This window comes from Heterodontus francisci, chromosome 20, assembly GCF_036365525.1.
Source record: "Heterodontus francisci isolate sHetFra1 chromosome 20, sHetFra1.hap1, whole genome shotgun sequence".
Lineage (NCBI taxonomy): Eukaryota > Metazoa > Chordata > Chondrichthyes > Heterodontiformes > Heterodontidae > Heterodontus > Heterodontus francisci.
The window spans coordinates 29,577,619-29,594,171 of record NC_090390.1 but is presented as its reverse complement, the minus strand read 5'-3'; the positions used below and the strand labels follow the sequence as shown (position 1 = coordinate 29,594,171).

Genomic DNA, 16,553 nt, shown 5'->3' with positions numbered 1-16,553 from the left:
AATCTGCCCTCCTTACCTGGTCTGGCTTTCATGTGACTCCAGACCCACAGCAATGTGGTTGACTCTTAAAATGTCCTCTAAAATGGCCTAGCAAGCCACTTAGTTCAAGGGATGGGCAATAAATGCTGGCCTAGCCAGCGACACCACAAACTAATTTTTAAAAATTGGGAAATGGTAAAAGTAACACCCTTATTCCAGAAAGTGTGTAGGGACATTCCTAGTGAATACAAGCCGGTCAGTTTAACTTCAACAGTGGGGAAGGATTTAGAAACAACAATCAGGGAAAGAAATCAACAGATACTTGGAGGGGTTTGAGTTAATTTAGGATAGCCGGCACAGATTTGTAAAAGGCTGGTCGTGCTTGACCAATCGAAATTGAATTTTTTGATAAAGTAACAGAGAAGGTTGATGAAAGGAATGCAATAAGTGTTGTCTGTATGAATTTTTAGGAAGCTCTTGACAAAGTGTAACATGAAAGGCTGGTTAACAAAATTGAAGCTCATGGAACAGGAGGGTCAGTGTTAGCTTGCATAAAAAATTGGCTTAAGGACAGAAAACAGCAAGTCGTGGTAAATTGTTGTTTTTCAAACTGAAGGATGGTATATAGTTGTGTTGCCCAAGGTTCAGTGCTAGGTCCACTGCTTTTTTTGATACACTTAAATGACTCGGATATTGGAATAGAGAGTAAAACTTCATAATTTGCCAATGATACCAAACTTGGAGATGTGGCAAACAGTGAAGATGCTACCAATCGAGTGCAACAGGACATAAATAGGCTAGCAGAATGTACAGACAAGTGGCAGATAGAATTTCACAGAATCACCGAATTATTACAGCACAGAAGGAGGCCATTCGGCCCATCCTGACTGCAATGGCTCTCCGAGTGAGCACTTAGTGCTATTCCCTGCCTTCTCCCCATAACCCTGCACATTCTTAGTTTTCAGATAAATATCTAATTCCCTTTTGAATGCCTCGATTGAACCTGCCTCCACCACACTCTCTGGCGTGCATTCCAGATCCTGACCACTTGCTGCATGAAAATGTTTTTCCTCATGTCGCCATTGCTTCTTTTGCCAAATACCTTAAATCCGTGCCCTCTCCTTCTTGATCCTTTCACAAGTGGGAACAGTTTTTCACTATCTACTCTGTCCAGATCCCTCATGATTTTGAATACCCATATCAAATCTCCTCTTAGCTTTCTCTTCTCCAACGAAAACAATCCCAATTTCTCCAATCTATCTTCATAAATGAAGTTCCTCATCCCTGGAACCATTCTCGTGAAACTTTTCTATGCTCTCTCCAATGTCTTCACATCTTTCCTTAAATGTGGCACCCAGAACGGGACACAATACTCCAGTTGAAGCCGAACCAGTGGTTTATACAAGTTTTAGTACAGAGCAGTGTGGAGTGATGCATTTTGGCCGAAGGGATATGGAAAGGCAATGCATACTTAATGGCACAGTTCTAAAGAGTGTGCAAGGACAGAGGATCCTGGGAGTTCATGTGCATACATCTTTGAAGGTGGCAGGACATATTGAGAGAGTAGTTAGCAAAGCATAGGGGATCTTTTGCTTCATAAATAGAAGTATTGAGTACAAAAGCAGGGAAAAGCTGAACCTTTGTAAAGCTCTGGTTAGGCCACAACTACAGTATTGCACCCAGTTCTAGTCACCACACTTTCGGAAGGATGTGAGGGCCCTGAGAGGGTGCAGAGGAGATTTACCAGAATAGTTCCAGGAATGGGGGATTTGAGCTCCAAGATTAGGTTGGAGAAGCTGGGGTTGTTCTCCATGGAACAAAGGAGACTGATGGGAGGTTTGATAGACGTGTACAAAATTATGACAGGTTTGGATAAGGCAGACGAAGAAAAGTTGTTCCCATTAGCTGATGGTCCAAGGACTAAGGGACAAAGATTAAAGTTTTGAGCAAGAGACGCAGGGAGGATGTGAGAAAGAACTTTTTTAGACAGCGAGTGGTCATGACCTGGAACTCACTGCCTACAAGGGTGATGGAAGTGGAGACAATGAATGATTTCAAAAGAAAATTGGATGGGCACATGAGGGAAATAAACTATGCGCATGGACCCAGGGAGTGGGGTTGGCTGGATTGCTCTACAGAGGGCCAGCATGGACTAGATGGACCAAAATGGCCCCCTACTGTGTTGAAATGACACTTTGGCCAGAATTTTACATCACCCCATAGGAGCAGGCTTGTGGTGGGGTGGGTGGCGTGGGTCGTAACATTGACTGGAAGGTGGGGTTTCTGTTCCCGATGCCTTCCCACCCCCACTACAATTTTACTAGGGGCGTAATCAAACAAAATTTGGCATTGAGCCTCAGAAGGTGATATCAGGACACCTTCTGATAGTGGTCAAAGAGCTAGATTTTAAGGAGATGTTTTTAAGATTTTGTTCAGATTTCAAGCATTTGATAGGAAGAGAGAAAGAGAGAGAGAGAGATGGGGCTGAATTTTCATTCCGGGGTTAGGTAGCCTAGTGGTAATGTTATTGCACTGGTACTCCAAAGGCTGGGATTAAAGTTCTGGAGACATGTGTTCAAATCCCACCATGGCAGCTCAGAGAATTTAAATTCAATTAATTAATTAATGAATCTGGAATAAAATGCCAGTCTCACTAATAATGATCATGAAGCTATTGGACTGTTGTAAAAACCCATCTGGTTCATTAATGTCCTTCAAGGGACCTGACCTGGTCTGACCTACATGTGACTCCAGATCCATGGCAATGTGGTTGATTCTTAACTGCCATCTAAAATGGTGCAATAAGCCACTCAGCTGAATTAAACAGCTACAAGATAAAAAGCATTTTGGGTGTAACTACACTGCATGGACTGCAGTGGTTTAAGAAGATGACTCACCACCACCTTGTCAAGGGAAATTAGGAATGGGCAATAAATGCTGGCCTTACCTGCAATGCCCATATACCATGAAAGAATTTTTAAAAACCCCAATGTGGGGACCAGTTCTGGGTCTCAACCCCGCATGGTATGCTCCAGACATGCCCACCACTAATTTAAAAGGATTGGCCAATTAAAGGACAGGGAGCAGTCTCACCATCCAATTAGAGATGGTGGGCGGGCTCCTGAGGCTAGAGGACCAGTAGGAGGGCCTCCAGCACTCACAGATCAGTGGCCCCACCAGCCTAGGTGGGAGCTGCTGATCTGAAGATGGAGAAAGAGGGGGAGAAGGTCAGGTAGGTCTTTTTTATTTTTAAAATGGCCAGAGCTGCCTGGCCATGGCCCTGAAAGGCCAACCATTCCACTGGATAGCCAGCAGCCGCAGCTGTGGCCAAGGCCATTACGGGTGCAGGGGGGAGTCCCTTGCGCTATCAATTGCACCTCCCACCTTTCCTGCCCTGAGCCCACCACGTTGGCCTGGACGTGTCCCAGGCCGATGTGGCCTGCCCGCAGGAACAGGACTTTACTAGCCCTCAATTACATTGATTTGCCCTCAATTGGCTACCCGCCACTTGCTCTCTGAAAATGGCTCAGCATTTGGATCGTGGCACCACACCAGAATGACAGCTGGCGGTGCCAAATTCATGCCCACCTGCCTCCAATCCTGACCCTGATCTTCTTTAAAGATTTGGCCCATAGAGAGGTTTAGGGAGAAAATGAACATAAAAACATAAGAACATAAGTAACAGGAGCAGGAGTAGATCATTCAGCCCCTCAAAGCTTGTTTCATCATTCAACCCAGCATCAAAAGGAAGAGGAAGGACGGTCCCAGGTAAAGGTAAGTTTTTGGGTTCTCGTCTGGGGTGATCGATCGGGCCCTGGCAAGGCAAGGGTGTTGATTGGAGGGACGGGGGGTGTGTGTTGGGCGTTGGGGGTGGTTGGGGCATCGGGGGCAGCCGTCTGTCAGGCACAGGGTGCCTGATCAGGAGGGCACCGCCCCAGTCCATAAGAAAGTCGCTTACTTTTAACAGGTGGCTTTTCTCGGGCCTGGCCCACCCGCTTGCCAACGATAAAATCCCCGTGGTAGCTGGCCACTTAAGGGCTTTGATTGGCCTGGGCCAGGTGGGCCGTTTTCCGCCACCGCTGCCCTGCATAAAATGGCGGTGGAGGCGGAAGCGGGTCGGGAAGGGCCCTCTGAGCCTCTGACTCCATTTTATCCATCCCCCCCACCATCCCGCTCTTTGGGGGTGCGTGAAATTCTGGCCAGTATTTGCAAGTTTCCAGTCCCAAATATAATGATTGGGGTATTGAGGGCTGGATATTTCAGCCTTTGAATTAAATCTATTTTGCATACAATTGCACAGTACGCATCTTCAAGGGCTCATTTTATACCATTCTTAAAATGAATATCCATGAAGCGACAGCAATTTTCACAATTGATGAAAGCATTTCAGTTTTTTAATGCTGATGTAATAAATCAAACCTTTACCTACTGTGTCCTACTTGAGATAATTCTCTGGTTGGAGTGAAGAAATCACTAAAGTGCAGAGATTCTCTGTTCCTTTAAGCTTTCCCTGCATCACTCCCTGACTAAGAGGGGAGGCAATAGTCTATTTATAAGATTTCTTACCATTTCACACTTGAAGAGATGTCCCAGTGTCTCCTGGGTGGAATTACCCAGTGATTTTTCCTTTATCCCCACATGTATAACATCTTAGCCCATGAAAATCATGAAAATCTACCCCTCCTTATGCAAGATGCACAGTGGTACCTAAAATTGCATATAATGTGCTTGAGAAGAAGTAAGTTCAAACTTTTTTGGTGGATCCCAATAATGACTTTGGGATCATTTTCACTGCCAGTGATGTCAGTAAACTAGAGAACTAAAGGTAGCTGTTCAGTCGTCAGTCATGCACCCTGCTTGATTTTCCTTTCCACAATGGAAAGGATCAGAAATGCACAGTTGTGTTCAGTGAGGATATCACAAAAAAATCTGTTGCTATCACTGCTAATACAGTATTAGTTCTAACTTTAATGTTCACTTTTTGGTTTGGGAAAGATTAATATCAAAATGAAATTTTGGACTTTCCTACAATTAAGTACATTTTCAATCCAATTCTTTATTAAATGAGTAATTTGAAATGATTGCTGGTAAATCAATGCACAGACTATAAATTAACTAAGAACTCTAACATCAATGGATTCTAAACACAGATGTTCTAGTCTATATTTAGTATATGTAATGAAGCAAATCTAGCTAAAAATAATTCTGGTAACTGTAATTTCAAGTTGCTTAATTACCTACAATTCAAATTGAAATTGTACAGAAATGCCTCTTGCACTATTTTATTTACATTTCTTAATTTGAACAACTGGATAATTTCAATTTTTCAAGTAAACAATAGCTGAATAAGGAGGGGTGTATGGGAAGGGCTACCAGCAAAATTTATCTTAAAAGTAATAACATACAGTTTTTTTGCAGGGATTAACATCTGAAAATGATTTTGTATGAATACTAGTTTTTTTGGATCATGCAGCATTGCAACAAAATAAGATTTAGATCAAGTCAGACACAATTCGTAATTTCTATTGCTTTTTGCAGTAACTTAGTAATGAAAACTATAGATCATTATAGATTCTTCGCTATCCAGAAAATTCATCATCTTCACTGACCTTAACACGCAGCACAGTGGTGAATGTCTTGGCATCTTCAGTCACCCCACCCAGGTAGAGAGACTTGGTGAAAACAGGGGCATGGTCATTTTCATCTTGTACCTCAATGAAAACCTTAGCTGTGTTTGCTGGAAGAGAAAATTTTAAATTGCTTACTTGAAGCTTGCTGAAAGATATCCATTATTTAGACATATAAATTATGAAAAAGGCAAGCATTATAGCTTTTAAAGCTTGCTAAAGTGATGGGCTCCACTGTTCTGCTGTAGTGAGCTGATCACATATTTTTGCAGCCCACGAAGATTGATTAATTTCTTGAATTTTATCTCAAGTTATTTAAATGCTAATTATTTTAAGTGTGTTATATACAATTACATTTGAATACATGTTCTTCCTCGTCAGTGTGCAATTTCTTCAGTACTCATTATTGGCATGCTGACATTCCTCATTACGACAACCAACATTTCCCTGCAAATATGGCCTAGATTAAAGTATATAAGATCACCATAAATACACCAACCTGGCAGCTTAATAGCAAATGTGCCTTGTGATATGTTACTGAGCTTATGCTGAGTCACCCCATTTCTGGTACCAGGACTCTAAATGGGCTCGACAATTCTTGTCAAGTGTTGAAAGGTTGTTTAAGAGGGTGGTGGGTAGAAGGGAAAATAAACAGGGTTTAAATTCTTAAGCACTATTGTGATATAAAATGTACATGTGTGGACATTGGGTGATACAGGGTCAGGTGTGGTTATAATGTGCCCCCATCCCCCCCCCACCCCTTCCCTTCCACTGCACATAGTTGAATGAGTTGTCATTATCCACAGTCTGGGCTCGCAGATGGAAAATATTCACTTGGATAAAATTCCAGTAGGACATCAATACTGCAAGAACTATATCCCAGCATTACAAAGAGAACAAAGAACAAAGAAAATTACAGCACAGGAACAGGCCCTTCGGCCCTCCAAGCCTACTCCGATCCAAATCCTCTATCTAAACCTGTCGCCTATTTTCTAAGGGTTTGTATCTCTTTACTTCCTGCCCATTCATGTATCAATCTAGATACATCTTAAAAGACGCTATCGTGCCCGCGTCTACCACCTCCGCTGGCAAAGCGTTCCATGCACCCACCACCCTCTGCGTAAAGAAATTTCCACGCATATCCCCCCTAAACTTTTCCCCTTTCACTTTGAACTCGTGTCCCCTTGTAATTGAAACCCCCACTCTGGGAAAAAGCTTCTTGCTATCCACTCTGTCTATACCTCTCATGATTTTGTACACCTCAATCAGGTCCCCCCTCAACCTCCGTCTTTCTAATGAAAATAATCCTAATCTACTCAACCTCTCTTCATAGCTAGCGCCCTCCATACCAGGCAACATCCTGGTGAATCTCCTCTGCACCCTCTCCAAAGCATCCACATCCTTTTGGTAATGTGGCGACCAGAACTGCACGCAGTATTCCAAATGTGGCCGAACCAAAGTCCTATACAACTGTAACATGACCTGCCAACTCTTGTACTCAATACCCCGTCCGATGAAGGAAAGCATGCCGTATGCCTTCTTGACCACTCTATTGACCTGCGTTGCCACCTTCAGGGAACAATGGACCTGAACACCCAAATCTCTCTGGACATCAATTTTCCCCAGGACTTTTCCATTTACTGTGTAGTTCACTCTTGAATTGGATCTTCCAAAATGCATCACCTCGCATTTGCCCTGATTGAACTCCATCTGCCATTTTTCTGCCCAACTCTCCAATCTATCTATATTCTGCTGTATTCTCTGACAGTCCCCTTCAGTATCTGCTACTCCACCAATCTTAGTGTCATCTGCAAACTTGCTAATCAGACCACCTATACTTTCCTCCAAATCATTTATGTATATCACAAACAACAGTGGTCCCAGCACGGATCCCTGTGGAACACCACTGGTCACACGTCTCCATTTTGAGAAACTCCCTTCCACTGCTACTCTCTGTCACCTGTTGCCCAGCCAGTTCTTTATCCATCTAGCTAGTACACCTTGGACCCCATGCGCCTTCACTTTCTCCATCAGCCTACCATGGGGAACCTTATCAAACGCCTTACTGAAGTCCATGTATATGACATCTACAGCCCTTCCCTCATCAATCAACTTTGTCACTTCCTCAAAGAATTCTATTAAGTTGGTAAGACATGACCTTCCCTGCACAAAACCATGTTGCCTATCACTGATAAGCCCATTTTCTTCCAGATGGGAATAGATCCTATCCCTCAGTATCTTCTCCAGCAGCTTCCCTACCACTGACGTCAGGCTCACCGGTCTATAATTACCTGGATTATCCCTGCTACCCTTCTTAAACAAGGGGACAACATTAGCAATTCTCCAGTCCTCCAGGACCTCCCCCGTGTTTAAGGATATTGCAAAGATATCTGTTAAGGCCCCAACTATTTCCTCTCTCGCTTCCCACAGTAACCTGGGATAGATTCCATCCGGACCTGGGGACTTGTCCACCTTAATGCCTTTTAGAATACCCAACACTTTCTCCCTCCTTATGCCGACTTGACCTCGAGTAATCAAACATCTGTCCCTAACCTCAACATCCGTCATGTCCCTCTCCTCGGTGAATACCGATGCAAAGTACTCGTTTAGAATCTCACCCATTTTCTCTGACTCCACGCATAACTTTCCTCCTTTGTCCTTGAGTGGGCCAATCCTTTCTCTAGTTACTCTCTTGCTCCTTATATATGAATAAAAGGTTTTGGGATTTTCCTTAACCCTGTTTGCTAAAGACATTTCATGACCCCTTTTAGCCCTCTTAATTCCTCGTTTCAGATTGTGCCTACAATCCCGATATTCTTTCAAAGCTTCGTCTTTCTGCAGCCGCCTAGACCTTATGTATGCTTCCTTTTTCCTCTTAGCTAGTCTCACAATTTCACCTGTCATCCATGGTTCCCTAATCTTGCCATTTCTACCCCTCATTTTCACAGGAACATGTTTCTCCTGCACGCTAATCAACCTCTCTTTAAAAGCCTCCCACATATCAAATGTGGATTTACCTTCAAACAGCTGCTCCCAATCTACATTCCCCAGCTCCTGCCGAATTTTGGTATAGTTGGCCTTCCCCCAATTTAGCACTCTTCCTTTAGGACCACTCTCGTCTTTGTCCATGAGTATTCTAAAACTTACGGAATTGTGATCACTATTCCCAAAGTAGTCCCCTACTGAAACGTCAACCACCTGGCCCGGCTCATTTCCCAACACCAGGTCCAGTATGGCCCCTTCCCGAGTTGGACTATTTACATACTGCTCTAGAAAACCCTCCTGGATGCTCCTTACAAATTCTGCTCCATCTAGACCTCTAACACTAAGTGAATCCCAGTCAATGTTGGGAAAATTAAAATCTCCTATCACCACCACCCTGTTGCTCCCACAGCTTTCCATAATCTGTTTACATATTTGTACCTCTATCTCACGCTAGCTGTTGGGAGGCCTGTAGTACAGCCCCAACATTGTTACCGCACCCTTCCTATTTCTGAGTTCTGCCCATATTGCCTCACAGCTCGAGTCCTCCATAGTGCCTTCCTTCAGCACAGCTGTGATATCCTCTTTGACCAGTAATGCAACTCCTCCACCCCTTTTACCTCCCTCTCTATCCCACCTGAAGCATCGGTATCCTGGGATATTTAGTTGCCAATCATGCCCTTCCCTTAACCAAGTCTCAGTAATAGCAATAACATCATACTCCCAGGTACTAATCCAAGCCCTAAGTTCATCTGACTTACCTACTACACTTCTTGCATTAAAACAAATACACCTCAGACCACCAGTCCCTTTGCTTTCATCATCTGCTCCCTGCCTACTCTTTCCCTTAGTCACGCTGACTTCATTATCTAGTTCCTTACAGGCTTTAGTTACTACATCCTTACTCTCTACTGACCTCTTTTGGTTCCCATCCCCCTGCCACATTAGTTTAAACCCTCCCCAACAGCGTTAGCAAAAGCACCCCCAAGGACATTGGTTCCAGTCCGGCCCAGGTGTAGACCGTCCAATTTGTAATAGTCCCACCTCCCCCAGAACCGGTCCCAATGTCCCAAAAATCTGAACCCCTCCCTCCTGCACCATCTCTCAAGCCACGCATTCATCCTGACTATTCTTTCATTTCTACTCTGACTATCACGTGGCACTGGTCGCAATCCGGAGATTACTACCTCTGAGGTCCTACTTTTTAACCTGGCTCCTAATTCCCTAAATTCTGCTTGTAGGACCTCATCCTGTTTTTTACCTATATCATTGGTGCCTATGTGCACAACGACAAATGGCTGTTCACCCTCCCCCTTCAGAATGTTCTGCAGCCGATCTGAGACATCCCTGACCCGTGCACCTGAGAGGCAACATACCATTCGGGAGTCTCGTTTTCGACCACAGAACCGCCTATCTACTCCCCTTACAATCGAATCCTCTATGACTATAGCCCTTCCACTCTTTTTCCCGCCCTTCTGAACAGCAGAGCCAGCCACGGTGCCATGAACCTGGCTACTGCTGCCTTCCCCTGGTGAGCCATCTCCCTCAACAGTATCCAAAATGGTATACCTGTTGTGGAGGGAGATGACCGCAGGGGACACCTGCGCTGCCTTCCTGCTCTTTCTCTGCCTTTTGGTCACCCATTCCCTTTCTCCCTCAGCAATCCTAATCTGCGGTGTGACCAATTCGCTAAACGTGCTCTCCACGACCTCCTCAGCATCGCGGATGCTCCAAAGTGAGTCCATCCGCAGCTCCAGAGCCGTCATGCGGTCTAACAAGAGCTGCAGCTGGACACACTTCCTGCACGTGAAGGAGTCAGGGACATCAGCCATGTCCCTGAGCTCCCACATTGAGCAAGAGGAGCATGTCACGGGTCTGAGATCTCCTGCCATTTTAAATCTTAATCTTAAACTTAGTTAAATGAAAAAGGAACGAAAAGTTTTTAACTAATCACACGATAAAACAAAAAGAGAAATAGAAAAAGCCTTACCTTATCTACACACCACCGAGTCCTTTTTTATTTGGTTAGAGGAGGAGGGCGGGTGGGAGACACTACAAGTGTAGTGTCTCGGGTTCAGAAATGGCCCAAATATATAGGGTTTTACTTAACCAGCAGCCCCCTGGTCTCCGCCGAAAACAAAAGGAAACTAAGTTTACTTTAAACTGACCTTCCCAGCTGCTCACTCGCTCGCACTCTCTGCTCCCGAAAAAGCTGCTGCAGTGAAAGGCAAGTTATTTGAAACGGCCCAAATATATAGGGTTTTACTTACCCAGCAGCCCCCTGGTCTCCGCCGAAAACAAAAGGAAATTAAGTTTACTTTAAACTGACCTTCCCAGCTGCTCACTCGCTCGCACTCTCTGCTCCCGAAAAAGCTGCTGCATTGAAAATTACTTAATGTCTTAAGCAATGTAGGGAAGAAATTTAAGGGCAGGGGACAATTGTAATTAGCTTAACTCCAGAATCATGTCACAACATTATAGGAAAAAATGATTTTGCGTGTAAACTTATTTCACCGTATGTATGACACTGAGATTCAATAAATAAAAAGATTCATAATCAATTTAAAACTGTATTAATTTAACTCTCGGGGTCACCTAAATTTTAGCTCTTTAAGAAGGGAGCAATTTCAATAAATGTCCTTCCAAAAATCAATGTTTGCGGGGAAACAAAATCAACACAAATTGTTCACAAAAAAGCTAGGAGCTCTACTAGTCAGAACTATTTTCTCAAAAGTTGTTCGTAAAGTTACAGCAAAACTGAGATTAACTCATCTGTTAGAACTACTTGTCTTCTTTACCCAGAATTCTCCCACACAAATACTTTTAATTTGATCTGTATCCCCATGCATAAAATGTAACTTAAAAAAGAGAATAATGTGGAAACAGAAGATTCAGGGGGAAACTCAAACCCAATATTTCTTGATACTCCAGAATTTATGGATATCGATGATATGATCAACATCACAAATAACTTGAAATTTGCTTAGTTATAAACATGACTAGCTATGAACATTAGCACCTCACCAGCAGCTAGCACCATGCAAGATAGTGCGATCATGAATTATAGTCTCCGTAGTGTCTCATCGTCATGTCTCCTGGACACTGTGCATTGGATTTAATACATTCTCAGTCGACGAATTAGGAGGCATTAGACTTTAGAAAAATGCTTACAAGTCTGAAGCATCTCAGCCAGGGAGAAAAAGAAATCTCCAAATTAGTTCAATGTTTCATAGCATCAATGCTCAGAAAAGAACTTTATAATAAAATGAATAGAGTTTTTTTCTACTTCTGTTCCATGAATCTGATAAGACTGTTTCCTTCTTCCTGTTTTATTTAGGATACTTATCACAATCCTTGCAATTTTGCATGTTCTACTGCTTACAATGCAGAAGGCAACAGGTTAAGTCACCTGAGACTTTGTGACTTCGTTGGGTCCAATTTTAGCTCACATAAATCCATGGAACTCAGCAGCAGAGCTGGAACTTTAAACCTTATCCAAATCATATCACCGACTTAAATACTTGAACACCTGTACAGCCTGATGGTAAATCTAATGCAACATACCAGTACATTACCAGTGAGTAATGAAGCCCACTGAAGCAAATACAGAAGTTTAGGAGATACCTAGATCTGTTTTGGAGAAAAGGAGGAATAGAAATATATGGTGTGAAGATGGTGCAGAGACCAATCAAGAAAAGAATGAGATTATTCCTTTTCCTATTCCTAAAATGTCCTGTGCTCCTTATCTAATCAAAAATATAGACCAGGTTTCCTAAATGATCCAATGGTTTCATCTCTCACTCATTCTTAGTTTCCATTCACAGACAATTTTCCCAACGATGCCTTCTTCTTTGGAAAAGCTTCCCCCTCAATCTTTCTCCATTGATACCTTACTTTTCTAGACATTTCCTGATATTGCTGCTTCTTCTCTTTATCTTCTCTAACATCTTTTTCTAAAGTACTTTGTTTTTCTCATAACCATTTTCGTCAAACTCCTCTTCTCTCTGGATCGCCAACTGTCTTGCAAGAGGCAGTCCAAGGCCAAAGTCCAGCCTTATGGTTTGTGATTTAGTTAATATTTAAATAGTTGGCTGACCTGCTATCAGCTGTTCATATGTCACACACTTTTTATCTAGGTGTCATCATTTTTGTCATGTCTTTAGGTGGCACCGCAATATTATTAAGTATGCCACCGGCTCCAAGTCACATTTACAGCTGTATATCTACTAATCGATGAAGCCTCAAAAGATAAACATCTTCAAACCATTATTCCAGGCTTGAAGCCTCCACAGCTCAGCTCTGTAACCAGCATTGCAATCTTCCTCCTAGATAACCCTCCAATATTAGGAAAATAAATAATGATTTTCTTTCATAAAAGCAAAATACTACAGATCCTGGAAATCTGAAATAAAACAAGAAATGCTAGAAATATTCAGCATGTCTGGCAGCATCTGTGGAGAGAGAAGCAGAGTTAGCAGAACAGTTCTTATGAAAGGTCTGATTCTCTCTCTACAGATGCTGCCAGACCTGCTGAGTATTTCCAGCATTTCTTGTTTATATCATGATTTTCTTTCACCTGTATCTTTCCATTTGTTACCAAAATAAATAAAATGCCTCATTTTGAGACTTCTTATATTCCTGAAAATACAAGTCTTCTTTTGCCCTTGACCTCACACCCTACTCTTTTTGGGCTACTTGCTGTTTTCTCATAGCTGTGGTCTTAATTGCACACGCCCCAGATTCCTCAGCTCTTTGGTAAAAATAATCCAGCTGTTGGACTAGTGTACTGGTGTGCATTGGAAAGTCTGGATGAGGATGGTAGAAACTGAAGTGGGTGTTCCTGTTGGACACTGCAATGGTGTTGCTTATTATTATGTCCCATGCATCTCACCAGAAAGTCAGCAATCTTTCATTGCTTTATGGTACGAAGTCATCTCTTCCATATGCAGGTGTGTGGAATGCCTTAATAGCAATGTCAGTGTTGCATGTTGGCCACAGTTTCTACCCTGTGATCTACCATCCAACACACCTTGTGCTTTAGGCGAGATCATCTTGGAGAAATAATAGTCAGCCATGTGGAAGGTCATGTCTAAACAGATGCAAATTGTTCTATCCTCAAGCACGTTAGCAGTAGCCAGGAGGTGATACCCATCACCAGTGCTCTATGCAGGGCTAGATTTTGATACTCATGCCAGCAGTCCACCTCTCAGGTCATGCAACTCTGATTATATCTTCTTCTGGTGTCCCATTGCTAGGCAGGGAGCCCTCTGCTTTAAGTGTTCGAAGCATTCCTATCAGCAGTACAAAATGCCATTGATCTCTCCATCATTCCCTCATGAATACTGAAGATCAACAAGTTAAGTTTGTTTCCAGCAGCAGTACTGCTGTTAGGAAACCAGCTGAGGGCACCACCAGAGACATGTACAGAAGCCATATATATATATATATATATATATTTTACTCACTCAGAAAACAAATTCTTTCTCACCACTATCTTTACCCACGCTCCAGATGTTATTTAATTTCAGTTGTGGTTCAGTGGTAGCACTCTTGCCTCTGAGGTAGAAAGTTGTGGGCTCAGTCCCCCTCCAGAGATTTGAGCACATAATCCAGGCTGACACTCCCACTGGATTACTGAGGAAGTGCTCCACTATCAGAGGTGCCAGCTATTTGATAAAACATTAAACCAAGGCCCTGTCTGCCCTCTCCAGTGGACATAAAAGATCAATGACAGTATTTCAAGAAGAGCAGGACAGTTCTGCCTGGTGTCCTGGCCAATATTTATCTCTCAACCAACATCACTAAAACAGATTATCTGGTCATCATAATGCTGTTCATGAGACCTTGCTGTGCACAAATTAGTTGTGCATTTCCCATATTACAACAGTGACTATACTTCAAACAAAGTACTTTAGAGTCATAGAGTTATACAGCACAGAAACAGACCCTTCGGCCCATTGTGTCTGTGCCGGCCATCAAGCACCTAACTTTTCTAATCCCATTTTTCAACACTTGACCCGTAGCATTGTATGCTATGGTGTTTCAAGTGCTCATCTAAATACTTCTTAAATGTTGTGAGGGTTCCTGCCTCTACCACCCCTTCAGGCAGTGTGTTCCAGATTCCAACCACTGTCTGGGTGAAATTTTTTTTCCTCAAAACCTTAAATCTATGCCCCATGGTTATTGACCCCTCGACTAAGGGAAAAAGTTACTTCCTATCTAACCTATCAATGCCCCTCATAATTTTGTATACCTCAATCATGTCCCCCCTCAGCCTTCTCTGCTCTAAGGAAAACAACCCTAGCCTTTTCAGTCTCTCTTCATAGCTGAAATGCACCAGCCCAGGCAACATCCTGGTGAATCTCCTCTGCACCATCTCCAGTGCAATCACATCCTTCCTATAGTGTGGTGACCAGAATTGTACACAGTACTCCAGCTGTGGCCTAACTAGTGTTTTATACAGCTCCATCATAACCTCCCTGCTCTTATATTCTATGCCTCAGCTGATAAAGGCAAGTATCCCATATGCCTTCCTAACCACCTTATCTACCTGTGCTGCTGCCTTCAGTGATCTATGGACAAGTACACCAAAATCCCTCTGACCGTCAGTACTTCCTAGGCTCCTACCACCCATTGTATATTCCCTTGCCTTGTTAGTCCTCCCAAAATGCATCACCTCACACTTCTCAGGATTAAATTCCATTTGCCACAGCTCCATCCATCTTACCAACCCATCTATATCGTCCTGTAATCTAAGGCTTTCCTCCTCACTATTTACGACACCACCAATTTTCGTGTCATCTGCGAATTTACTTATCATACCTCCTATAAAATGCTTTGGGATGTCCTGAAGTTGTGAAAGATGCAAGATAAATGCAAGTATTTTTAAATATGTTGTTTTTATTATGAATAGGACTACAGGAGACCTTACAAAAGGAACAGTTTTCTGGTGTGACGAAAGAAGAAAGACAGATTCAGTAATGGCCGGTGATGTGTTTTACTGTTTTACTGTAGTGTCTCCAGTGGATGTTGGGTTCTCCTAATGTGTGAGCATGTGTGACCTGGTATCATCTTAGCACAGGAAATTCCCTCAACTGAAGTGAGTGACAACCAGATTTTCCTGAAAACTCTGTTGACTCCCCTCCTCATGTGAAAGGATGGTGGTGGCCTCCGCAGGAGATCTATCAGACTGCTGTGCTGTTGTTGGATTCAGTGAGGTTGTTGCCCTGTTAATGCCAGATTGAATTACACTTAACAGACCAATGCATCCCTCAAACATGTGGAAGCAGACACAGACATCGGACACTGCCGACCTATATTCCCAGTGGTCAAACATTTTTAAAATTTGTTCACGGGATGTGGGCGTCGCTGGCTAGGCCAGCATTTTTTGCCTATCCCTAATTGCCCTCGACAAGGTGGTGGTGAGCTGCCTTTTTGAACTGTTGTAGTCCATGTGGGGTAGGTACACCCACAGTGCTGTTCGGAAGGGACTTCCAGGATTTTGACCCATGTTGATTGATGAAGAGCAACAATTTGTCAGCCTGGTGAAGCTACAACACAGGACTACTTGCATGCCAAACAGCGAAAGAAGCATGCGATAGGGCTTAGCAATCCTGCAACGGATCAGATCTAAGTACTGCAGTCCTGACAGATCCAGTCGTGAATGGTGGTGGACAATTAAACTGACAGGAGGAGCAGGCTCCACAAATATCCCCATTCTCAATGATGGGGGAGCCCAACACATCAGTGCAAAAGACAAGGCTCAAGCATTTGCATCAATCTTCAGCCAGAAGTGCTGAGTGGATGATCCATCTCGGCTTCCTCCTCAGGTCCCCAGCATCACAGATACCAGTCTTCAGTCAAACTGATTCACTCCACGTGATATCAAGAAACGGCTGAAGGCACTGGATACTGCAAAGGCTATGGGCCATGACAACATTCCTGTAATACTGCTGATGAGTTGCA

General features: G+C 43.2%; 1 protein-coding gene across 1 annotated transcript in view; it reads right to left on the bottom strand.

Annotated features, from left to right (window-relative positions):
* pcdh15b (protocadherin-related 15b) overlaps window positions 1-16,553 on the bottom strand; it is an 843,531-nt gene that overhangs the window by 100,639 nt on the left and 726,339 nt on the right. The window contains exon 28 of the mRNA XM_068053265.1: window positions 5,589-5,716. Within this exon, the coding sequence (XP_067909366.1) occupies window positions 5,589-5,716 (128 nt within the window). The remainder of the gene's footprint in view (window positions 1-5,588; window positions 5,717-16,553) is intronic.